General features: G+C 31.6%; 1 protein-coding gene across 4 annotated transcripts in view; it reads right to left on the bottom strand.

The window, feature by feature from the left end:
• LOC134707564 (V-type proton ATPase 116 kDa subunit a 1-like) overlaps nucleotides 1-21,573 on the bottom strand; it is a 41,771-nt gene extending 20,198 nt beyond the window's left edge. For 2 of the 4 annotated variants that reach the window (XM_063567442.1, XM_063567443.1), the window contains exons 1-12: nucleotides 21,405-21,573; nucleotides 16,184-16,344; nucleotides 14,792-14,870; nucleotides 13,479-13,576; nucleotides 10,384-10,512; nucleotides 6,906-7,012; nucleotides 5,840-5,966; nucleotides 4,348-4,524; nucleotides 3,387-3,599; nucleotides 2,756-2,906; nucleotides 1,998-2,137; nucleotides 869-1,017 (exon numbers count right to left, since the gene is read on the bottom strand). In XM_063567442.1, the coding sequence (XP_063423512.1) occupies nucleotides 869-1,017; nucleotides 1,998-2,137; nucleotides 2,756-2,906; nucleotides 3,387-3,599; nucleotides 4,348-4,524; nucleotides 5,840-5,966; nucleotides 6,906-7,012; nucleotides 10,384-10,512; nucleotides 13,479-13,576; nucleotides 14,792-14,870; nucleotides 16,184-16,300 (1,487 nt within the window). In that variant the 5' untranslated portion in view covers nucleotides 16,301-16,344; nucleotides 21,405-21,573. Of the gene's footprint in view, nucleotides 1-868; nucleotides 1,018-1,997; nucleotides 2,138-2,755; nucleotides 2,907-3,386; nucleotides 3,600-4,347; nucleotides 4,525-5,839; nucleotides 5,967-6,905; nucleotides 7,013-10,383; nucleotides 10,513-11,076; nucleotides 11,109-13,478; nucleotides 13,577-14,791; nucleotides 14,871-16,183; nucleotides 16,345-21,404 lie in introns of those variants that run through there. The other 2 variants (XM_063567444.1, XM_063567445.1) reach the window with 2 other exon arrangements.
• Nucleotides 21,574-27,106: the final 5,533 nt, after the last annotated feature.

The following is a 27,106-nucleotide window of genomic DNA, read 5'->3' as shown; positions in this document are numbered from 1 at the left end:
TATTGCAATTAATGTACTTGGTATTTTTGATAAATTATTAGAAATATAATCACTGATAAGTGTTAGTCTCAAATACTTTGGTATTTTTATATATCAAAGGAGTAGGTAAGGGCTGATTTTGGCCTCAAATCTAACGAAAGTTTTCAGAAACTTTTTAAACACTTAAGTGTCTATTTCAATTGATTCGATTAGTTTATGTGAAAGATTTTAACTGAGTAAGTCATTAAAAATGCTCTGATTCAAGCTTAACTAAGACGGTAACTGTACAAAAATTAACCAAAATGCTAAAATTTTGAACATTTCAGTAATTCAGCATGACTTAATGATGCTAGAACACGATATTTGTGCATTGTATTGTCAAAAACAGCTCTTACTTATGTGGCAGAAGCATTTTACTTTCCAAAATATAGCTTAAAGATTATATTTTCACAATTTTCTAAAACTGCTGTTTGGGCCAAAAAGGGGTCTTACTGAACCTACTCCTTTCAAAACAATATTGTTCCTTTTTTGATAAAAAATAATGTAAAATAGACTTAATTTGATAACAATGAAATCATGGCAATATTACGATACATACATAATGACATAATTGATCTACATTGCCAATATATAACATATCAAATCTAAGCACTACTGTTTTAGAGTGATATCACCAAAATACCCCTAGACCAAAATATCCTGATTTACATATCATTGGGGTCAGATGTATTTTTGGAGGAAGTTGGAATAACTTGGAGAACTACAAACTTTGAGATGAGTGGAAAGACAAAGGTAACATTTAATGCACCCTACAGCAACTGCAAGGGCATAAAATACTACATTTGAAAAAAGATTAATGAAAAATTTAATACATATAAAATGAACTTACTTGTTTGTTTGAGGATCGATGGGAAACCATGACGACCCAAACACATTAAGTGACTTTGAAAATACATCATTGTACAAAAATCCAGTGTAGATAGAAAACAATCCCATCAACGTAATAATGTATCTTCCACCAAAAAATGTGGCAAAGATCTGTAAAAGAAACATGCATTTTAAATTTGTAATGAACATTCTTCATTCTTAAAATTTGGCATGTAAAGAATCTGCAGTCTGACTTAATTTGAATATGTTTAAAACTAAATAAATACAATAACATTTCATCAAGGTAAACAGTTAAACTTTGAATAGTACATTCTCCATCCCTAAAATTTGCATGTTAAAATCTGCAGTATGACACATTTCAATTTGTATAAAGCAAGATATCACATCAAGATTTATTTTTTGTACAAAAGTTAGGCTGTTAGTTTTCTCGTTTGAATTGTTTAACATTGTCATTTATCAGGCTTTTTATAGCTGACTATGTGGTTTGGGCTTTGATCATTGTTGAAGGTTGTATGGTGACCTATGGTTGTTAATTTCTGTGTCATTTTGGTCTCTTGTGGAGAGTTGTCTCTTTGGCAATCATACCACATCTTCTTTTTTATAGTTGTCTGAACATATCTTAAGATTTCCAACTGTTTTTTGTATGCTCATCTTTATGTTATCTGAACAGGTTTATAATTCAAACTTAAATCTAGCAGTTTTTTCTCTGAATACATTTTTGACCAAAATTTATACTATTAAGCAAAATTGGTCTTGCTTGCATTTACTTCATATGAATTTTGGTGGAAAGTTATCTGAATGGCTATCATACCACATCTCTTATTTTAATTTTATCCTCATAATCAAAGGCGATGTTAGCAGTCAACCAATGTGTAAGCTTTTAAAATATCTACTGTAAATTCAGAAATTAATGTGATGTTTTTATTATTGCAAAAACTGCGACAGGGTTATTATCGCAATAATTTAAACTCGCATATTGAACCTTTTTGATAAGAATTTAACAGGGCTTTTTCTCAATATTGCAAAAATTTAAAATCGCATTTTAGTCTTTAATTACGAAATCACAATGCTAAATGCAAGCAATAATTACTGAATTTACAGTGTTCAAAAGAAAGTTGTGTTTTCCTTACCTCATCTTCAATCTTTTTGGCCATGAAATATTTCTCCCTGATAATAAGGAATATTCCAAATATTGCCATAATCAGACCATGACCGATGTCCCCAAACATCACAGCAAACAGGAATGGAAATGAAATAATAGTAAATGGAGCTGTAATAAAAAAATATATTAATTAATTGACTTTTAGTTCTTGACAGCAACAATCATTCTGAGATTTCCTATAAAACAGACATTAGAGGGAAGGATGCTAGTAAAAGATAGTGATAAAATCAGTATAAATTCATTGTCTGTCAAATATAAAACCAAGAATACTGTAAATTCATTGTTATTTGTTGAATACACAATTTTTCGTGGATTTTGTGGGAACAGGTGAACCACAAAAATTATCTAACCACAAACATTAAAGTTTTTTTGAATGCACGAAAATTGGTACCCATGAATATAAATGAATCCACAGTAGCAAGAAAGGCATAAATGTATTGAAGAAATTGTGAGTTCAAACCTGTTTTACCATTGTTGGTTATTAGAGTTCCTTTTTAGTATTTGTGCAAATTGTTTCTATTTTCCTTTTATTATCATTCAACGAGAAATGCCAAAGTATTGAAGAGTAGTCTCTTGCACAACCTTTTAGTTAAAATGCATCGTGAAATAGGAAAATTTAAAAGTTTTACTGCTCATAGATGACACAAATTGTTTAAGTAACATTAATCATGGTTCATAGTTTTGTAGTCAATAACAGCATGAAATGTTCCTGGAGGTAAAATTTACCTGGGTTAATCTCTCTGTAGGTAGAAACTCCATAGGAGTCAACAATGGCCTGAAATGCTTCAGTGAATTTATTTGTTCTGTTGTAAGTTGGAGGAGTTTGTTTGGTACCCATTTTGTTCAGAATTGATGGTACAGAACTTCCACTTCTTTCCTAAAATTAAACATAAACAAAATAAGAAAATAATTTGACAAAATGTTTTTCATATAAATTTCTTTAAATAAGGTTTTAAAATAACTAAAACATATTTTCTTGTGTTGAGAAATTTGTCATTTCATCGCTTCCAAAATTATATATATGTTATTGTCCATGCATATTGTTTTTCTTCAAAGAGAGTTAATAAAAAATCATGCTTTTACGCAATTAAAAAACTAGAATGGTAAATGTGACACCATCAAAATTCAAACTCAATCTTGCGTTTCGTGGTAATAAGCAATATGTAACAAGTTTCATAACATTAGATTGAAGCAAACTAAAATAAGAGATTGGAGGTACATACAGAAAACCATATGTAGAGACAGACAACGGTAAAACTTAATACCCGCTCTGCTACAGCTGGAGGCATAAAAAACACAAAAACTTGCTTAGAATGTTTTTGTCCTATGTCATAATTTTTAGAAGTTGATGACTTACTGTTCCCCTTCTTAAAGCTTGTTGTATCCTATCTAAATCCTCCACAGGACACCAGCATTCTGCTATCAAACATTTCTGAGAAGATTCTATATTAAACTGGTTCAGTGTATAGTAAATGGCTTTTATCTTTCTTACTTTGATGAACCAGACCTTTATGTTTCTAGCTGCTGCTACTAAAACTCTATGTCTATGGTCCTGGGTCTGTCCTAAAACCTAATAACAGAAAAAGAAAAAATAAACAACAGTCTTTTTTTAGTAATGGATACTTCTAACAGGACCTACAAAGTTTCATAGAAAACAGAAAACCTTTGGCAGTAATGAGTACACATTGCCATTCTTTAATTCGATTGCAATTAGCAATTTAAAATTAAGTGTCTAATGACACTCGTGATCCTTTTAAAAACTACACAGGAATATCTTTGCCATAACATGGACCCTCACAAGGTATGTAGATGTGCCCTAGTATGTATTGATCATTCATTGTCAGTGTATATTGTATGATCAGTTCAAAGACAACACTTACAAATAAACTCCATTTGGAACCAATGCATGTCATATAACAGTAAAACGAACACAAACTACATTGTTAACAAACTTTATTTTTCTATATTTATCTTATTCATTTATATCTTTTTATTGCTATTCAAACTTTCACCTTGACAACTGTCAAATTCAAGATACCAGTTCAGGTACTTCAAGTGAATAATTTCTGTATGTTAATTGTCCTGATGTGGCTTGCCTCGCAGGCCAAACATGTAGACCATAGTAAATAAAGTTGCAGACCATTTGAAGTGTTGTTGTCAATTTTGATTATTAATTACCAATCAATTATATGTTTTAAAAGCATCAAGTACATTCCTTTTATCGGACACATGATTCTGGACAATAATTTTCTTATCATGTTCTCCTTCAAATTGTTTCAATATCAACTGTTTCTTCAAATGGGGGATTACCAACTTACAGTATTCAGATCTTCAATCCTTGTCATTACACCTATAGCCATTTCCCTTCGCTCTGCTGGAGTCTCTGGACAGGGATACAGTGTAGCTCTAAAACCTTCACAGATTTTCTTTACTCTTGATTTCAACTGGTCTCCTTGGAAAAATATGATGAACACTGACTTGTAAACTTGATCTCCCTGAAAAAAAAAACATAAAATTTTCTTCTTTATCTTAATATTTAAATACATAATATGATGTGTATTAAAGGGAAAAGAATGCATTTAAATAACTACTAAAAATAAATTTACTTTTTTTCAATTGTCTGACATCCTCCTTTTTAGGACTGGCTAAGGCTGTGAAAGTGCTGCCTATATCTCAATCTCAGTCTTTATCTCAAAATTATAATAGATCCATTTTCATTTATGACCACTATCATTTAAAGCAAATTTGAAAGCATGTATATAGTCACTTTAATAAAGTAAAAAATCCTGTAATTATATGCAAGCCAATGTTTTTTATAAACTTTCTTGTTACCGTAAAACCAAAGGAGACAAGAAAAAACACAAATAATGCCAAAATACACGTACAACTACTTTTTTTTTAATATTGCAGGTACTGTGAAAGTACTTTAATTCGTGGGTATCAATTTTCATGGTTTAGGCAATATTTACATGTTCGTGGGTTTTTAAATTCATGGATCTTAATTTTCTTAATAACAATTGAAAAAAATTAAAGCCTTTAGACACGAAGTTTGCAAATATTATTGATTGAAGGAAATTGTAAAGTAAACATTGACCCGTGTAAATCGTAGTGACAACACTAATTAACCTAAGATAAAGTGATCAACAGATTAAAGACAATGAAAGGTGTTAATTAGGCCATAAACATGTCACCTAAAGGAAACAGTAACATAAACAAATGCTATAAACGTATTTTGAATTGTCAAATAATTCTTATCAAAATCAAGCCCAGCATGAAATTATTATTTCCCATGTGTACGAGACCTATAGGGATATAAAATGAACACTTTATCATACTAGCATATCATTACCGGAAATCTGACTTTCATCGATCGAAAATATTTCTTATGAGAATTAAAAGATGAAAAAGTTGTACAGTTTATGGTTATTAAAGATAAAATGGGTATAATCTTGTATGCAGGTGTAGTTCTGTGACTGCTATTAAAGTATTCTCAGATTTGACAATATTCAAAATATGCTCTTGATCATTTCAGTATTCAAACATACATGGGGATCTTTCCATGTCTTGATTTGGACAATGGCTGTTTTATTTCGTTGGACACTTAAATTCGTGGATAAAGACATCCACGAAAACCACGAAAATTGGTACCCCACGAATAAAAGTACTTTCACAGTATGTGCATATATTTATAAGAACAACCACTTACTGACTTTGGGCTTATAATCCCTTTGCTATAGACATATAGACATTAACAAAAACAATTGTTAGATATAAGAAAAACACTGTGATTATCTTTAAACCAATACATACCGTAACAGGATCTTCAAGTGGGTTTACGATTTCAGTTTGACGGAGGAAAACATTGCCTCTACAAACTCTCCACAACATCTTTTCAAATGCTGGTATCTTCTCCCTCAGTATAACTCCAGCTACAAACCTATAGTGGAAATATTGAGAGTATTTCAATCTCCTTTTTCAACATTTTTTCACTGCATGAGTTTTCTATATTGTGTTCTGTATACTCTCTGCCTATTGGTCGTTTTTTTCATTATTTGCCATGTGACATTGTCAGTTTGTTTTTAGCTTAATGAGTTTGAATATCCTTGAGTATCTTAAGCCTGTTTTACAGAAGATAGCAAAGGGCATACTATATTTAAGAAAAAAAGACATTTTAGACTAAGTGAAAAAGGGTGCATATAGCTCCCTTGAACATATCTCAATACAGGAAAGGTGTGCTTATCATTTTTCTTTCCTCAAACATTTTTAATTGAACTGAAGCATTGTTCTTTGGAAAGGATAAAATGAAATTGAATACTTGGAAAAAAAACTTTGTGTTTTTTGTTCTCTCACATGTATCAGGTGGAGAGTCACCAGTCTCATCGGAAATTATACCACACCTTCTTAATTTTATATTGAAATTCAACTCTCAATATGTGATTCTGTGTGGATGATTATCTTGGTACTTTCTTTATTCTGTAAAACAAGTACTTTGTGTATTACATATATACACACTGACAAAAGGTCAAATGTGTTGGTCCTAAACCAAAACATTTCTTGCTCAAATTTTGCAGCAGACAAAAATAGATGAAGTTTTAGGGGGTTAAAACTTCTATATGTTAACCATTGGCAATCAAAAATATCAGTGTATCGAGATAAAATAATAAAACAGGAAACAGGAAAAATATTACATTGCATTTTATAGAATTAGTACCAGAACTAAACATAACATGCATGAAGCATTTCCATAAGTCTTTACCTCTTACAACAATCATAAACTCACCCTACTTTAATAGCCAGACCAGTTGTCTTCAATTCTTCTTCCAGTAAACCAATGGTTTCATCCTATATATAATGAAAAGTTGGTTATAAGACTTACCCGAGCTTTAAGGCTTGTCCAGATCTGTATGGTTCCTCTCCCAGAAGTCCCATCGTCTCGTCTGTCAGTGAGGGATCATGTATTGCCTGAGTATGATGAATTTCAGCCTGATGTGAATGATATACACAAAAAATGTAAATAATAAACCCTCCCCTCTATAGGAGAAAACAAAAACAAAGCAAAACTGAATATAAATGTGCAAAACTTAGGCATCTTATAGTTATAATTTGTCATCATACATGCATTGTATCGTTATAATAGTAAGTTAAAAAAAATAAAAAAATTGTTATGTTTTCTTTTCTGAAACCATGTATTTAAATTTCTATAAAATGCCTCAAGTATGATGAAAAAAAAACTGCAAATACATTCAGATACAAATTCTCATGTGTTCATGCAATTTTTATGATTACAGACCATTTATACATTTTTTGTTTCTACAGCTTGCCTAAATTTTATCTTATGGAATAATGAATTATGAAAAGTCTGCCATAGTTTTGCTTTCTATCACTTGAAAAAAATATATTCTCAAAACAAATGTAAATTCAGAAATTTTTCCCTTCATTTATCATTGCAATTGATCAAGAATTTTGAAAAAAAATATGAGATATAATTATTAAGATTTCAGAAAGTGTTAAATTCTGATAATGCTATTTAAATACAAGATGCAAATTTTCATTTCTGCTTAACCTACCCTGAAGTTAATTGTACAATATAAATAAAAAACAAAAACATTGCAGATTTATCAATTTACAGTAAAAGGTTAAAGATAATAGAAATGAATCCATGACAATTAATATCCAAATAATTACAGAAAAGAAGTAACTCTTTTTCCCTCTCTCACAAGAACATGTACAAAATTGAGACACATAATTAAAAAGATCATGAACATACTGCATGCACAAAAAACATAAAATATATTTATCATTTTCTATACATTCAATTACCCCAGATAAAACCAAAGATCCTGATAGCCATAGCAATCACATCTTACAACCAATCAGTATCGTTGGAGTAAAGAGCAAGCACACAAGTTTAAACTTAATTTTGTTTTAGATCAATGATCATGTTGATTCAACTTGATTGTATCATATATATATATTTCAACATCAAAAGTTTGGGCTTTATTGGTATTTAAAAATGTATTTAGTAAATTAAGTAATTTGCAATTGGGACATATATGCCATGATACAACAAAAATTAGTTTCTCAGGCAAGTTTATGATATAATGGCATACATTTCATTGTCAACATGATGGCTTCAAATATGTTAACTGTATAAAATAACAGACAAATTTAATTCCTTTTGAAGTTTAATTTTACTGAGTAGATGTCAATAAATACTGTCTTGTCTATAGTTTGGTAAAGAGTTGAATTAAGTGGATTCCATAGATGATAACTCCAATGATATAGTCAGTTGTAAAATGAAGCAATGTCATACACGGTCATACTGAAAGTGTTACTTTGAAGCTGAAGTTCAAAATATACATGCTGAAGCTGATATTCTATAATTTTCAGTCATTTAACAACCAAATCAATATAAATATAAAAAAAATGTATTGATATGAGCAACATGACTGATGCCATATGTGGAGCAGGATCTGCTTACCCTTTCAGAGCATCTGAGTTCAACCCTAGTGTGTGTGTATGTTGCTTAGTCTTTAGTTGACTTCTGCATGATTTTTTTTTTGTAGAAGGTATGTGTTTTGGTGGATTTTTTTTTTGCCATGACATTGTATGTTTGTCTGAGACTTGGGAGGTTTTCTTATTATTTTCCACCTTGCTTCCAATTTTAATCCAAATAAATATCTGCATCAAATTACATCTGCATTAAGCATTTGACTTAATTCATCCATCTTTTATCAATAGTGAAAGACAGATAAGGGACTTAATTCACCCATCTTTTATCCAACTTGAAAAAAAGATAAGGGACCCATCTTTTATCCTAAATGTGTTCTGGTGAAAATAAACAGGATATAAATTTCATTTTAAATTACATGCTTGCTTTTACTAGTGCACTACTGAAGCAGTTCTACCCATTTCTAACATTCAAGAGACACAGAAAGCAAACTGAAAGTTTTTTTGTCATGCAGTATAGAAAAGATCCCTTCCCAAATATATATTATCCCCATATAAGCACTAAGTACTAAGCTGATACTGTGAGGTTATGCTTTTCCATAATACTAATTTTGTCAATATCTTAATCTTCATTGCACCATAAGTGCATACTAAATGCCAAGTTTGGTTGTTTGAGAAGGAGCTTGTAGCATTATCATACTTTTTAGAAAAAAATGCTGATATTTCACTAATTGAAATTTTTTATCATAAAAGAATATAGCCTTTTAATAAAGAGGGGGGAAATTCTGAAAGCTTTGCAATCATAAAATATGTGAAATGAATACCTCAACAGACAGTATAACCTTTCTAAGATATATATTATTAAATTAAATTATTTTCATAAGTACATGTACAATCATTTAAGAACAGCAGTTCAAGTCATAAGGGATAGAAGACCACAAATGTCAAACGTAAGAAAAAAATTCATATGTTCAAATTGTAAATCAGAACAATTTAATTTTCTTTAAACTGAACTGATTTCTTTTTCTTGAAGAGGGTCATAAATCAAGTTGAAAGCTAATCTTTTTATACATTACAAAGGCAAGTACCTGTAGCTGTGGAACTGTTTCTTTAAAGTTTAAAAGCTAATTGGCTAGCTACACATGCATTTAAAACTAAAATGACTTGAGCTGCTGTTCTACCATTGGCTTATAATTTTTGAGTTAAATGCTGAACTCCTAACATCATTTCAATCAGATGAAAGCTTTATACTGCATAACAGATTCAAACATTCGTATACTTGAAAAAAATCATATAAATTATAAGTTTTGACATTCAGATCAGGCGTCAAACTCTTTGTTCTGGCTGGTTTAACGGTTTGAAAGGGTCTATACTGTTCTCTTTCGTCTAAAACTCATTCTCTTTCTTTGTAAGGTAACACTTGTTGAAAATCTAAGCTAACCTCACCCAGCATGCCCTACTCAAGTCCCCCTTTACCTCCTTTACCTCACAGTCCATTTATTTATAAACATGTATAAACATACACATGTTCTAACGCAAAATTTTTAAATATAAGAGTGAGCACATTAATCATTTTTTTTATCCTAGGCACCATAAAGATAATAGGTCACATGTTTGTTTATCCATCACTCTTATGAAATTTGTTTTCTAACTTTTTTCTAGTTTAAATTTCCACAGAATACCAGTAAAAAGTTACTAATTACTATTAGAAGATAATTAGTCTATTACAGTAAAATAATCTGAGCATGTTCTTAGTGCCAAACAAAATATGTTACTGTGAAAAGTAGTCTACAGAGAAAGTGAGAAAAAAAATTGTTACTATGATTTGTTGTGTTTGTGTTTCTATATTTGATAGTTCTCTAGTAGCCTAGGAGAAGATTTTAAATACACATATATCTACTAACCTCTTCAAAAAAAGTCTGTGTCTTTCTGAGTATGTGTTTCAATTCTGTCAGTTCTAGGAAATTTCTCTTCAATGCTTCTGAGTTAGCATTCACTTCTTTCATCTCATTTTCTAACTTTTCAAAGGTTGCCTTCAAAGAAATGTCACAATAGTAAACACACTAAACAACTTTTTTTTGTTGGTTCAGTAGATAATAACAACTGCAACAGTTTTTATAGTGCTAATCTTTGTAAGAATTAAACATTATATAAATTATGTGGTCAGTGCAGCCAAATTAAAAAAAAATCTACTCTGGGAACTGCTTTTGCTTTAAATAGTAAATTCATAGTATTCAAATCATGGAATTTCATTTTACTTGGATTTCGTGGGTATGTGTGAACCACTCATTCAAATGTCTATAAAATATAAATTTCCTACAGGCTTGTATGTAGAATCTGCAAGCAGACCACAATGCAATCAAGTAGCCAAGAAAATTCATTTTTTTTCTGATTTTATAAAAATTGATACCTATGAAAATAAAAGAATTCACAAAGTATAAAACTGAGAATGGAAATGGTGAATATGTCAAAGAGACAACAACCCAAACAAATAGTAGTGCCAGACATACCCCAATAAAACTGACATGATCCTACATTTTGTAGTATGACATCCCAATCCTAGCTTGATACCTTACAGAGACCTTTTTTACACTTACCTCTAGGTCAATCATTTCTCTAGGAGCAGGAACATCAGACTTGTTTTACACTTACCTCTAGGTCAATCATTTCTCTAGGAGCAGGAGCATCAGACTTGTTTTACACTTACCTCTAGGTCAATCATTTCTCTAGGAGCAGGAACATCAGACTTGTTTTACACTTACCTCTAGGTCAATCATTTCTCTAGGAGCAGGAACATCAGACTTGTTTTACACTTACCTCTAGCTAGGTCAATCATTTCTCTAGGAGCAGGAGCATCAGACTTGTTTTACACTTACCTCTAGGTCAATCATTTCTCTAGGAGCAGGAGCATCAGACTTGTTTTACACTTACCTCTAGCTAGGTCAATCATTTCTCTAGGAGCAGGAGCATCAGACTTGTTTTACACTTACCTCTAGCTAGGTCAATCATTTCTCTAGGAGCAGGAGCATCAGACTTGTTTTACACTTACCTCTAGCTAGGTCAATCATTTCTCTATGAGCAGGAGCATCAGACTTGTTTTACACTTACCTCTAGCTAGGTCAATCATTTCTCTAGGAGCAGGAGCATCAGACTTGTTTTACACTTACCTCTAGCTAGGTCAATCATTTCTCTAGGAGCAGGAGCATCAGACTTGTTTTACACTTACCTCTAGCTAGGTCAATCATTTCTCTAGGAGCAGGAGCATCAGACTTGTTTTACACTTACCTCTAGCTAGGTCAATCATTTCTCTAGGAGCAGGAGCATCAGACTTGTTTTACACTTACCTCTAGCTAGGTCAATCATTTCTCTAGGAGCAGGAGCATCAGACTTGTTTTACACTACCCTCTAGCTAGGTTAATCATTTCTCTAGGAGCAGGAGCATCAGACTTGTTTTACACTTACCTCTAGCTAGGTCAATAATTTCTCTAGGAGCAGGAGCATCAGACTTGTTTTACACTTTCCTCTAGCTAGGTCAATCATTTCTCTAGGAGCAGGAGCATCAGACTTGTTTTACACTTACCTCTAGCTAGGTCAATCATTTCTCTAGGAGCAGGAGCATCAGACTTGTTTTACACTTACCTCTAGGTCAATCATTTCTCTAGGAGCAGGAGCATCAGACTTGTTTTACACTTACCTCTAGGTCAATCATTTCTCTAGGAGCAGGAGCATCAGACTTGTTTTACACTTACCTCTAGGTCAATCATTTCTCTGGGAGCAGGAGCATCAGACTTGTTTTACACTTACCTCTAGGTCAATCATTTCTCTAGGAGCAGGAGCATCAGACTTGTTTTACACTTACCTCTAGGTCAATCATTTCTCTAGGAGCAGGAGCATCAGACTTGTTTTACACTTACCTCTAGCTAGGTCAATCATTTCTCTAGGAGCAGGAGCATCAGACTTGTTTTACACTTACCTCTAGCTAGGTCAATCATTTCTCTAGGAGCAGGAGCATCAGACTTGTTTTACACTTACCTCTAGCTAGGTCAATCATTTCTCTAGGAGCAGGAGCATCAGACTTGTTTTACACTTACCTCTAGCTAGGTCAATCATTTCTCTAGGAGCAGGAGCATCAGACTTGTTTTACACTTACCTCTAGCTAGGTCAATCATTTCTCTAGGAGCAGGAGCATCAGACTTGTTTTACACTACCCTCTAGCTAGGTCAATCATTTCTCTAGGAGCAGGAGCATCAGACTTGTTTTACACTTACCTCTAGCTAGGTCAATCATTTCTCTAGGAGCAGGAGCATCAGACTTGTTTTACACTTTCCTCTTGCTAGGTCAATCATTTCTCTAGGAGCAGGAGCATCAGACTTGTTTTACACTTACCTCTAGCTAGGTCAATCATTTCTCTAGGAGCAGGAGCATCAGACTTGTTTTACACTTACCTCTAGGTCAATCATTTCTCTAGGAGCAGGAGCATCAGACTTGTTTTACACTTACCTCTAGGTCAATCATTTCTCTAGGAGCAGGAGCATCAGACTTGTTTTACACTTACCTCTAGGTCAATCATTTCTCTAGGAGCAGGAGCATCAGACTTGTTTTACACTTACCTCTAGGTCAATCATTTCTCTAGGAGCAGGAACATCAGACTTGTTTTACACTTACCTCTAGGTCAATCATTTCTCTAGGAGCAGGAGCATCAGACTTGTTTTACACTTACCTCTAGGTCAATCATTTCTCTAGGAGCAGGAACATCAGACTTGTTTTACACTTACCTCTAGGTCAATCATTTCTCTAGGAGCAGGAGCATCAGACTTGTTTTACACTTACCTCTAGGTCAATCATTTCTCTAGGAGCAGGAACATCAGACTTGTTTTACACTTACCTCTAGGTCAATCATTTCTCTAGGAGCAGGAACATCAGACTTGTTTTACACTTACCTCTAGCTAGGTCAATCATTTCTCTAGGAGCAGGAGCATCAGACTTGTTTTACACTTACCTCTAGGTCAATCATTTCTCTAGGAGCAGGAGCATCAGGATTATCACCAGTATCTAACATTGGTATACCATCTTTCTTTATTTCTTTTTCAAGAAATCCTATTGATAGAAAGAACATAGGATTTAAGGTATAGATTATTAGATCTCCTGGGCAAGAATATTAAACAATTATTAACTAGTTTTTTTTATAGACTGTTTTACTCTTACTATATATACATGATATATATGACTTATATTATTAAGGGGGATATTTGGGAATATGGAAACCAGTTTAACCCCAACTAAATCTGTTTCTGTACACATTTTAAAATCAAACCATATATTGTCCTATAATGGTTTACTTTTATAAAATGTTATTTGGATGGAGAGTTGACTCTGAGTCTTGGCACTCACACCACATCTTCCTATATCTATTCATTTTTTTCTATTGTGACTAGACATAGACACTATGCCAGACACAGTAAAATTTTAAACAACAATTTTGAGTGCACTGCATACATGCATGTACTTCATATTATATCACTTTATTATTCATGTGTCTCTTTAAAACTATCTATATTTCATTTTTTGAGACATTTTCAAATTTGAATTTATTTTAAGAGCAGATCTAAAGGTACAGTGATATTTACTAGACACCTATGTAAACATCAGAATCATTTCCTGAATTGACATAAAACAAGTCTGTAATTTATTCTTTATAGTGACATGTGTAAATATGTACAAGTTATAAAATATAATATACAAGACATATGAATAAACCTGGCCTAATTGACCTGTAAGTCACCCAATAACATGTTAAATAATATTAAACATATTCAAATTTTCAATTTCTTATTAATCATTTATGAATTAATCTTCATTACTGTTAAGCTAAGTTCAATATTTCAGATATTCATTTGAAAATAGAATTACATCTCTTGGAGTATAATTGGACAATGTTTTTGGTCATTTCTTTTGTTTGTCAAAGTTCACCACACCAATGTTCTCTAAAACCAGCATAGGAAGAGCAGTCTAATAAAAATTTAATCTCACTATCTGTAACTTCATCAATCCAAAATCTACATGACTGCTATATACTTGTTTATTTAAATACTGTAAACATTTAAACCAACTTATATTGCAGATAATTTGATTTGCAACAAAACCCTTTCTAGACCACTTCCAGAATTTAAAATTATACTTAAGGTCTCTAAATAAGGGAACATGCAAGTTTTACATATTTGCCATGATCGAAATGTGCATCTGGTACCATTAATGTTGTTACTACATTCATTTTTCACGTTATTTATTTAACTGCATAACTTTACAACATACTTAATTTTCTTTCCATCTCATCACACCTTCTTACTTCATTCACAAACTTTCGCTGAAATGCATTTACATCTGGATTCAGCTGAAACAATAATAAATCAAATTTAATAGAAATAAATCTTTTTCTCATATCGAAGATAAGAATGTGTCCATAGTACATGAATGCCCCAATCACACTATCATTTTCTATGTTCAGTGGACTGTAAAATTTGGTAAAAACTCTAATTTGGCATTGAAATTAGAAAGATCATATCAAAGGGAACATGTGTACTGAGTTTCAGGTTGATTGGACTTCAACTTCATCAAAAACTTTAACCAAAAAGAGGGACAGACAAACAGACGAATAAATGAAAAAATAAAGACGTACAGACTGAAAAACATAATGCTCATAAATGGGGCATAAGAATTATGAGTGTTTATAACAACAACCACTGATAAGGGTCCTGATAATAGACACACAAGTGGTTTCTTTTTATGGACAATCAATGCATTTGAATTGGGACATTTGGAATGTCCCCACAAGGATAAAATTTTGAACAATTTAAAATGAACTATATTAAGTGTGTTACACATATAAATAATATAATACCTATGTCATATAAATGTATGTTACAATTAAATATCATGATCTAAAAATCAAATAGATTTAAACCACTGTAACATTTTTATATTAATTCATAAGCTGCATTAACCATTGTTAACCCATATATTTAAATTCATTATTTAAGTAAGTTATTAAAGCATTAAAATCAAATAAGGATCCACCCCCATGTTATTAATCAAAGTCAAACAAGTTTTCCATATCAACTGTATGCATTGATACATGTATATGAAGAGTAAAAACACAAACCATTGCAAACAAATTTTCTTCGTCTATTGCACTATTGGAACAAAAGGTCCCCATGACATCACATCAACAATAATATGTTTGACCCTTACTTTAGACCAAACAAATTTAGAATTATTAATAAGAATAAATAAATTTTATAGAGTGAATGGTAAATATATGAAAAAAATATTCATTTGATTTTTTGTTATTATCTTTATTACTTTTCATTCAGTTGCTAGTTATATATATCTTTTATGCAATGCATAAATGATTTTTTTCCCCAAGAACCTAGCTAGGATAAGATATCTATATCATTGATTATAATTAGCTGTTCAGTTTTAAAAGTACATCTTACAGTCTGAAAAATATGTAAATATGTACACAACTATTTCATACATCATTTTCAAACAACAAATGTTCAATAAAAACATAAAAAAGAGGTTCACAAATCGTTTGACCAGGGTAATAAATTGATGCAGTCATCTTCCAGATTAATGGTCAAAATTGGATAAATTTACTGCTTCACCAGAAAACACCTTTCATCATGTTCATTAGTTTTCACTTACATCTCTAAACTGTACAAGTCCAAGTTCTCCTAACTCAGACACACATGTGTAAGCAGCTTCTGATTGGAGAAATAACTGACATAATGTCATCTCCTCACTCCTTAGTAAAGCCCCCATTTTGAGTTAGCTCTGATCACAAAACTATGGATATTCTTCTAACTCTGAAATGAAACAAGCACAATATCTTCAGTTTATGTTCAATAAATGTCAAAAATATTCATGTGTATATTTATGGTATAACTATCTAACATTGTCATCAAGCCCAGCAGAGGAAAAACCACACAAATATGCATCCACAGGAGACATTGTTTTGCTTAGCAATATACATTAAATCTTTAATTCAAATAAACATGAACATTGAATTTGTACATGTTGTATATGATATTTACAAATAAATGTGTACAAATCTTCAAGTGGATGTGACCACAAGCTACTTAAACCAAAACTTAAATCTTATATAGGATAGACTGACCAACCAGAAAACCTAAAGCCCCTCATCTATAATATATAATGTTATAGGTCATGAAGGTATAGCTGAACATCTTATACAAGTTTGTCAATAAACAATGTTACATTATAAACTCATCCAATGCAAGATCATGAAGATACTGGAATTTAAATTTTGTACCTCAAGAAAACATGTACATGTATTTGGTCTACAAGCATACAAGAGACACACCAGTGACTTTCGAAACAAAACTGTGGAAAAGGCCAAACTTACCAGAAAGTGATCCTTAAAAGTATTTAACCTACATGTACGTATACATGTATAATTATATATGTACTAGTATCCTAATAGAATGCACATACATGTAAACTTTTATCAATGACAAAATTCTTAGTTTGAAACTTGATCACATATCATGCATATCTGTATCCCAGAATGGAAATTTTTGGCTAGTACATGTATAGCTCATTTACTGCTTTTTATGATTTACATGTTACTACTTGCACACAAAACATGTGATCATGTACATGCATACAAAATCACAAAGCTATAACTCAATCCAAATTCAAATAATGAGGATATTAACAGTATATAAACAAGCAGAATTGTGGTCTAGAAAGATACCTTTATTTATGTTTGCACATTTGGGTCTTTCACTTTGTAAAACTTATTGCATTTTATAGTTTGTACACATTATTTGATCCCATAAACCAGACATTTTGTTTGCCAGAGCATGTGGAAATTGAAATGACAAAAAATAAATTTATAAGATGGTTGTATATTTTCAACAATGTAAACAAATTTATACATTAAGGAATAAAATATTAGCTTTCTAAAAAGCAGAGTGCACTCTAATAACAATAAATCAATCACTTCAAAGTTAACAATCACATGAATTTTGTAACATCTGAACATTAATTGTATAAATCATGTGAGGTCAAAAGCCTTTCACCTCTTGGAAATTCCTCTATATAAACACACGAGAAAATATATTCATTAATTCTTTTTTATACCATCCTCAATAAACTTACTTGTCCAATTTTTATGTAATTTTTATTGTTAATTTCATACATTTTTGTAATGTGCTTAGTTTTTATGGTTATTATGAAATATTTATTCATCTTCCTATTTTCTATTGAAATAAAGTGTTTTTTTTCATCCCCTAAATATCCTGTATATTCTTTTAAGGCTGAATTCATATTTGCCTTTACAGTGATTTCCTTAAAAGTAGACAACATACATTCGTTTCAAAAATTCTTTATAACAAGAAACCACAGACATTTCCGTATAACACATAATGATATACAAATGATATAGACGCAACATCAGATATTGCTACCATTAAGCGTAACATAAAAATGACGTTAACTTGGAAACGTGCACTATCTAATTCTTCCTGCTTTCCTTTTTGGGTAAATGCAAAGTATAACACACAAGTATAATTATATGCAACCCGAGTATGATTTTATTCAAGCAGTGACATACAATATCTTTTAGTTATAATACTTAAGTTTTCTTACTTTTTGATCGTCTTATATATGTGTATTTTTGTAATGTATGCATCATTTCGTTTTGTTGAAAGCAGGACATTTATATTTAGTGGAGGAAAGATCACGCAAATGCAGTTCATGCCGTCCCTAGCATATTATGTTTGTTGCGACGTCAAATTATGATAACGGACAAACTTGCAAGACATTTTCATTAATCCGTATTTTTTATAGATAAGATAACCCTGTAATTTTAATGCTATTTGGTGTACCAACTTCAACTTTAAATACTTTTTATTGGTATAGCTATCAAAGCCTAAAAATAATCTTCACGAAATCAAATCTCTGTTTTTTTGGCCGTAAAAGTTTTGTGAAGGCATGAAAGTTTAACATCATATTCTTTTGAAAATATGTATGTAAATTTTTAATTGAGACAGCCATGTTAACCAATACTGATATGTACAAATGAATCACTTCATAGAATGTTCATTCAAAATTTCAAAGAGTTGCATGAACATTTCGCGAATCGTTCAAGTTTTATGTTTCAAGTTTGTTACATGGGACAAAGCTAAGTAAATGTTTTTTTCGGATAATCATGATAAATTGTGTCTTCCTAAGCCTATGAATATTATATTTTTATTTTTTCTCTATCATAATGTGAAAATTTAAGAATCAATCTTTATTTTCATGTATAATTTGAAATATTTATTTCAGCATTTCTGTAAAAAATTTCCCGTCAAATATTTACTTAACGCTTTTTTTCTAGGTAGTAGTAATATCTACATTGCGTCATACAAAATGATATATAGATAAAAAAATAATTAAAACTGGGATTTAATGGTGAAAACTTCATCCTTTGAGTTTCTATCAAAATTGTGTTTTTGTATGAAATATGTACATGTAGTAGAATTTTCAAATTGTTGAACACTTTTGACCGCTAGTTGAACTAAAAATGTGTATGTCGTCACTACCATATTTACATGTAAGTGTTTGCAAAGCTGTTTTTCTCAATGTTTAAGGGCATTTTTTTTGTATACATTTGTAATATAGATACATGTACATGTACATGTATACAGACTTGTGTTTTTGGATGTATAATTATCTGAAAATTAAATGAACAGCACTTTTAGAATAACAATGAATAATGTAAATGTACTATGGATCCTGCTTATTTATGGCTGTTTTGTCAGACAAGCTGGGGCCTTCAAACAGCCCCACAGCCCCAGCTTGTCTGGCAAAACAGCCTTTGGAGTCAGAGTAATCTGGACTACTTGATTGTATAGTGAGGGAAGCTTAAGCATTTTTGTCATACATGATTACATCTTTCATCCCTTGATTTGTAGTCTTTGGTAATAAATCTAGCTCCTCTCTTTTGTATGGATTCCAATTTGTCAATGTCTTTTTGGGCATATTGGTCCCAATTGATTGATCCATACTCCATAATACATCTTACGAGTGCTATGTTGTCATTGTATGTATGTATGTACTGTACATGTAGATTCCTCCGATATCCGATGAACCCCTTGAGAGCTGCAAGGGTACAGTGGAATCCATGTACACTCCCAATCGGAATTAATGGAGATGTGTCACTAACGTATTTACAATGTTTAATATTTACAAGGGCAATCCCCACCCCTTCAACAAGGAGTGTTAGGACACCGGGGAGGATCTGTTATTATGGTGGAGGAAGCCAAAGTACTCGGGGAAAACCACCGGGCTGCTCGGTGGGAACAGACAAACCGAAGAGATATCAGCAGATTGATCTCCAGGTCAAAGTCGGGAGCAACTTTGACTAACCGAGGCCCCCATAGTACCCATGCTAGTTTAAACTCAGGTCTGGGTACCAGACACAGGCACTTGTCTCAGAAAAAAAATTTCCTATATACCTTATTATAACACAAGGTACTTAACTTGCATTTTAGAAAAATGTTGGGTGTTGACGAAGTTCCGTTATATGCCGCTTTATAGGTTGTTAATCCCACTAAAGCTTGTTTTATCGTAAATCTAAATTGATTTATCTTTACAATGGTGTATAACATGCCTACATTTATTGTCGGAATCATCCGTAGCAATCCTACCAAAGTATGTCAATCGTTATAATTTTGCAAACCGCTGAAGAATTGGCAATAATAGGTCATGCTCCTTGTATATCTCGGTTTCCGATTGGTCAATTCTATGGGAAAGTCTAAATGATTCTCGGAGTTATCTGATCTTGTTTCATTTCATACGTAAAGTCAAGAGAGAGTCTGAAAGACATTGATGTCATGGGAAAATTTGTAACTTATTAGACAAACCACAAACAACACTTGTTAGATTTTTTTCACGGTATATCATACAATTTTACTAACTGTATGATAAGTTCTATTCATACGAAAACTAACAGTTTTTTTTAAAACGATTTTTATAATAAATCATTTACTGCGGCCGTTTATTGCCAATTCTTCAGCGGATTGCAAAATTATTACGATTGACATACTTTGGTAGGATTGCTACGGATGATTCGGACAACAAATGTAGGCATGTTATACACCATAGTAAAGATAAATCAATTTAGATTTACGATATAACAAGCTTTAGTGGGGTTCACAGCCTATAAAGCGGCATATAACGGAACTTCGTCACCACCTAACATTTTTCTAAAATGCAAGTTAAGTACCTTGTGTTATAATAAGGTATATAGGGGGAAAAAATTCTGAGACAAGTGCCTGTGGTACCAGAGATGTGTGCGAGAGGTTGAAAATCACCCTTCTTGTGTACTGACATTTTTAGCATCCTTAGTGAGGATCGAACTCAGGACCTTCAGCACTGTAACCAAAAGACCACGAACTCACATTGTATATTTTAAAAAAAATCTTATATTTCTGATCATATTTTCGTATTCTTCAATTTTTAACGTTTTAAAACTGATATTTTTATTTTTTTTGAAGGCTCATTGATAGTAAAAAAATTTATCAAAACAGTTAATAGAAATAGTAAATAATGCCCCCGAGGTGTTTGTTATATATATATAGGACCTATAATAGTAATATGAAAATATGTCAGTTAGGCCTTTCTTGGACAGTGTTTGAAGTGTTTGCAGTAGTTGCACTGCACCATAATGATTTTAAAATAGAAATCCTACAAGCATGTTTGTCCATTAGCAGCTGCTTCTTTAGCATAATGAGCATAACATCATACCGGTTGTAAATTTACTAGCTTACAGATGAAAAACCGAGGTCTGAATTTCCTACATGTACCTAAAACCGGACTTGTGGCAACCTGGTTTATCGTTTTACTAAAGACTTACAAATACGATCCTATGATTTTTGCATTCTTTCAGTCCTTGAATAGTTCCATATAGCCAGTCTATGCGATTATCTACATAATTTATTACAAAAAGCACGTCTTTTCGTCATATGACAACAACGTCACCAATCAATGACTGAAGAAGAATAAAGGGAGATAACAATTTATATCAAAACAGTTTCTTTCCTAATAATAAATTTAATGGGCCCTTAATATCATGATTCATATCAGTTACAAAGAGGGAAAATGAAGGCAGACATACACGTTCATAGACAATACATGCAATTACATCAATAATCGTTATGATTAAAATAAAGGAATACAATATTTTTGAGAGGAGTACCAGCTAGGGGAAAGAAAGATAACTCCACTTAAAAAAAATATGTGTGAACTTAAATTTAGATATTACTCACATTAACAAGATACTAGTTCAGACCTAAAAATAACCAATGTTTTGTATAGTAAGATATTACTATACAAATCATTGAAATAACTAACTAATTTAAAGGTGATATAAAAACAATAATTATAACTAGAGTAGAGTGTTTGTAATATTACGATTAAATAAGAATGAGATGAATGAGAATGTCACGAAATAAGAGACATACATATAACATTGTACCAAGGATATGTAAAGTACAGTCTTTTAATACTATGCGAATCCTTGCACATACCAATATAAAACACAATGAATAAATAATTGCATGATATGTCATTCAAAATTAAATATTACAAATAAGATATTGGTACACAGTCTAATTATTGTCTTATGAGACACCTTTACAATAAGACATATCATTAGACCCCTTATAAAATAAAAATAACATAACACATAAAACCTCCTTCGATAAAACATATGATGTAAAGTTTTTGCTAAAAAATGGTTGAATTGCACCATTTGACACTGAGAAATCATTTGTCCTGTAAATCAAAATCGTTATAAGTCTCGACAAATATCACCAGATTTCTTCATCAATTCATGTCTAAAATCTGCGTAAAAATCACACTCTAACAAAAAAATGTTTTTCGTCCTCAACACAACTATTTTTACAATAATATACCAGGACGTTCATCTTTAAAGGAATTATTGGCCTGGTGTACCTACCTGTTTCAACTGCTAGTGGTAAACAGAAACTACTAAAATTTGACAAAACACGTCTATGTTGCCTATTATTTTACATAAGAACTAAATTCTAAAACATTTTAGTACTCTCTATAAATACACAATTATTACCGTTACATTCATTTCTGTTATCAAAAACATTTTTTCATCCCACTCATTTTATCTATTTCACAGAGTTTGGATTTGATTTCTTGAAGCTTATGTTTGATGGAAAAAATTTTCATCAAACAGAAGCTTAAAAAAAAGTATCATTAATAACACTTTCAATACCTAAAATTTGTGCTTTGTTTATACAGTTTTTATGAATATCCCATGACCTAGCACAATCCTTACACAACATATGAACCTTGATATGTATATTATAAGTTCCGTATCGTAAGTTTTGCTCACTCAAAGAAAAAGTCGAAAAGTTTCCAAAATTTCTGCTGATTTCATATTTTGAATGGCTATAGTTGACGCATTTGAAGCATTTACAAAGAACAATCGACATGATTTGTTCTATATTACTTTTACATTAAAGGGGAACCGCAAGTAACCGAACATCTCCCACTTAAAAATTAGCAACAGGGAATGAAAAAATCGTCTATTTTGTCCAGAAATTTTAAATTTAGCATGGAGTTTACCTTTTGAAATTGAAATGTTTTAATTCAGAAAATGGCAACTACTCCAGCTTATGTTAGATTAATTAAAAGCAAGTGCCTTAGGGTACATTGCGGTAGTATATTTAGAGAACTCTGGATTATTTAACGATAGGTATTATTTCATTCATAAAGATCTTTCATTGAACGTATCAACCAAATGTAACAATGACGTGTCTTTACTGAGTTTGGTCATAAACTGAGATGCATAGCAATACAGGAATTAATACATCTACTTTTAAAGGGGAAGATTTAGTGCCAATAGAAATACATACTAATTGTCGATACACTTTATCACCGAAACGTACATATATGTTTTCCAGGAGAACATTTAAAGCTTAAATCATATTTTTTCGGAACATTTTCGGTAAGATACTTTTCTTTTTCGGAACAAAAAAAAAAGTTTTTTTCAACTGATTTTATAGCTCTTTCTTATAATGTTGTACTGCTACATAACTGTCACAGGTTAAGGGGTATCCTGCTCACGTCTAACCTCACCACACTCTGTATGTATTTGCCTGTCCCGAGTAGACATAGGAGCCTGAATTCAAAGGTTGTCGTTTGCTGTTGTGTTATATTTTTTTCCGTTCATTTGTTTGTACATAAATTAGGCAATTAGTTTTTTTCAATTGGATTGTTTCACATTTTTTCATTTCGAGGCTGTTTATAGCAGACTATGACGGATAGGGACTTTGCTTATTGTTGAAGGCCACACGATGACCTATACATATAATTGTTAATTTCTGTGTCATTTGGTCTCTTGTGAAAAGTTGGCATTTATACCACATCTTCATTTTTATATTTAAAAGAGTAACAGCAAATACATTTGCAGTAAGATTTTTCAAAAGACCATTTAATCAAATATGAAAACTTTTTCTTGTTAAGATTTTGTGGAAAAGTAGTGTAGAGAGTAGAAAAATCATAACTATCAACATAATTAAAAGGACCAGCAAAAGCACGTATTTGATCTTAAACCTCTATGGAATGTTTAACACTCCATAAATAAATTCATTTTTATAGCTTTATTACAAAAGTTAATAACAAGTTCTTTGATAGTAGTAAGTAAGGTGGTTAGAAGCACCCATAGATTAGTTGTAGAACACTTACACAGCTACTTTAGTACAAGTAATCTTGATGTATAGTTCTAAAGATGCATATTAAATGTACATCTGTGACGCTGTATATAAACTGTACATCTGTGAAGCTGTATATAAACTGTATATCTGTAAATCTGTATATCAATAGATGTACAGTTGTTATATAGCTTTACAGATGTACAATTGTTATATAGCTTTACAGATGTACAGTTGTTAAATAGCTTTACAGATGTACAGTGGTTATATAGCTTTACAGATGTACAGTTGTTATAGCTTTACAGATGTACAGTTGTTATATAGCTTTACAGATGTACAGTTGTTATATAGCTTTACAGATGTACAGTTGTTATATAGCTTTACAGATGTACAGTTGTTATGTAGCTTTAGTGTAGATTCTTAAACAAAGCCATCAAAAGCACTGCTGGATTTTAGTTTATGAGTGTATACATGTACCATTTGAATTTACCTTTTAATAAAATTGAGAATGGAAATGGGGAATGTGATTTGAATATTTTATCCTATTACAATTCCCAGTAACTGCAAACCGGATATTTAATTCTAATCACAATACAGATTTCAACTCTCAGTTTGCTTTATAATCTAGATACATTTATTTTATCTTTAATATCTTAATTTATATTTTGTTTCTTAAATGTCTTCAATTATTCTTATACCGTCATTATTGAAGCTGTCTGTACTCAAGACAAGACAATACAGACAATTTTATTCTTTAAAACCACTGTATACACATTGGTACAAGAATGAAATAGTAATACATAGTATATAAAATAAATTGTGCACATGACAAGATAGGGATGTTACAATTACTATTTATATAAATAGATATAAAATTTAGAATGGAAATGGGGAATGTGTCAAAGAGACAACAACCCGACCAAAGAAAAAAACAACAGCAGAAGGTCACCAACAGGTCTTCACTGTAGCGAGAAATTCCCGCACTCGGAGGCGTCCTTCATCTGGCCCCTAAAAAAATATATACTAGTTCAGTGATAATGAACGCATGCATACTAGTTTCCAAATTGTACACAAGAAACCAAAATTAAAATAATACAAGACTAACAAAGGCCAGAGGCTCCTGACTTCGGACAGGCGCAAAAATGTGGCGGGGTTAAACATGTTTGTGAGATCTCAACCCTCCCCCTATACCTCTAGCCAAAGTAGAAAAGTAAACGCATAACAATACGCACATTAAAATTCAGTTTAAGAGAAGTCGGAGTCTGATGTCAGAAGATGTAACCAAAGAAAATAAACAAAATGACAACAATACATAAATAACAATAGACTACTAGCAGTTAACTGACATGCCAGCTCCAGACTTCAAACAAACCGACTGAAAGATTATGATTTCATCATATCGAACATCAGGCACAATCCTTCCCGTTAGGGGTTTAGTATTATACCATCATAACATATATGAGAAGAACATAACTCGTGTCATGCCGTATATTTCATATATATATATATACCAGAAGTTATTAGAATAGAAAAAACAAATAGACAAAGGCTAACCAGAAAGACCGCAAAGTGGAAAGGGATTAATATAAGTTGCAAAACTTGTTTCCCAATCCACTATAAATAAATATGTTTAAAATAACCAGAAAGACCTGCTACTGAATTTATTACCTTTATAAATTTGCATATATTTTTTAAAAACTTATTTCTATTTGTTGTTTGTAATAATTCACAAAATTTCATTATATTTACTCTGTTAAAATAACAATTATCCAAAAACAGTTTTCTTGAGTCGTCTAGGGATCTACAGTTCAAAAGAAAGTGAAATTCATCACCTAATTTTTGACATTGACATAAATTACAATATCTCATTTCTCTATCTAAACCAATCAATCTTCCAGTTTCAATTGGTAATCTATGATTACTAGTTCTAAATCTACAAAATGTAACCCTATCTCTATCTGGTAATATATCTAAATATTTTTTCGAATTCAAACTTATCCTTATATAATCTATATGATAAACCTTTTGACGAATAACATATATCTGAACGCCAGTTCTGTTGAAATTGGTCAAATAGTTCTGTTTTAAACTATTACTCACGTAATACACGAAAGCGAATAGAAGTTCAACTTGAGATTTATTTACAAACTAAATTTGAAAAAAATTATCAAATCATATTTTAATTCCTTTTTGTATAAAATTCCATGTCAGTCATTATAATAAAAACAAGATATTCTTAAATATTAAGAATGGTAATAATTAATATTTTCATACTTATATTTTTATATTTATCCCTTTTTAATAGTATTCAAAATAATAGAAAATAATGTTCACTTATGACAGTCGTAAGAGCATCATAGCTATGACTCTCTTAAGACAGCTTTGATTTACATCATATGACATATCATAAGATAGTCATAAGATGATCATAAAATATGTCCTAAGATATATCCTAGGACATATCTTATGATACTTTCGAAAACCAGGTCCCTGGAAGTTATAAGAACCTATCAAATGAGAACAAAATGTCTACGATTTTAATCCTTGTGACTTTTTGTGTACGTTCCAGTGTTTTCATACTGAATGGGAAAAAATTATCTCCGCGTCCCGCGAGTAAAAGTGCCAGATGATTTTTTAGTTTTCGAGAGGAATCTCCTGTGGGTTTCATCCTACGTTTTTAGGTATGAACATTTTTATATATATAAATGTATAAATGTCAGAACATCAATACTCCTGACCAATGGATATCTGAACACCAAAGCATCATATGGAAGAGAAAAAAATAAATTAGGGGGGGGGGGGGGGGGGGGGGTCGTAGGTTACCCTTAATCTGATTATTCAGTATGTACCATACTTTAGAACTAATGTT

The sequence above is a fragment of the Mytilus trossulus genome, chromosome 2 (genome assembly GCF_036588685.1).
Source record: "Mytilus trossulus isolate FHL-02 chromosome 2, PNRI_Mtr1.1.1.hap1, whole genome shotgun sequence".
In the NCBI taxonomy this organism is placed as follows: domain Eukaryota; kingdom Metazoa; phylum Mollusca; class Bivalvia; order Mytilida; family Mytilidae; genus Mytilus; species Mytilus trossulus.
The sequence above is the reverse complement of the archived record's forward strand: the minus strand, read 5'-3'. Positions and strand labels throughout refer to the sequence as shown.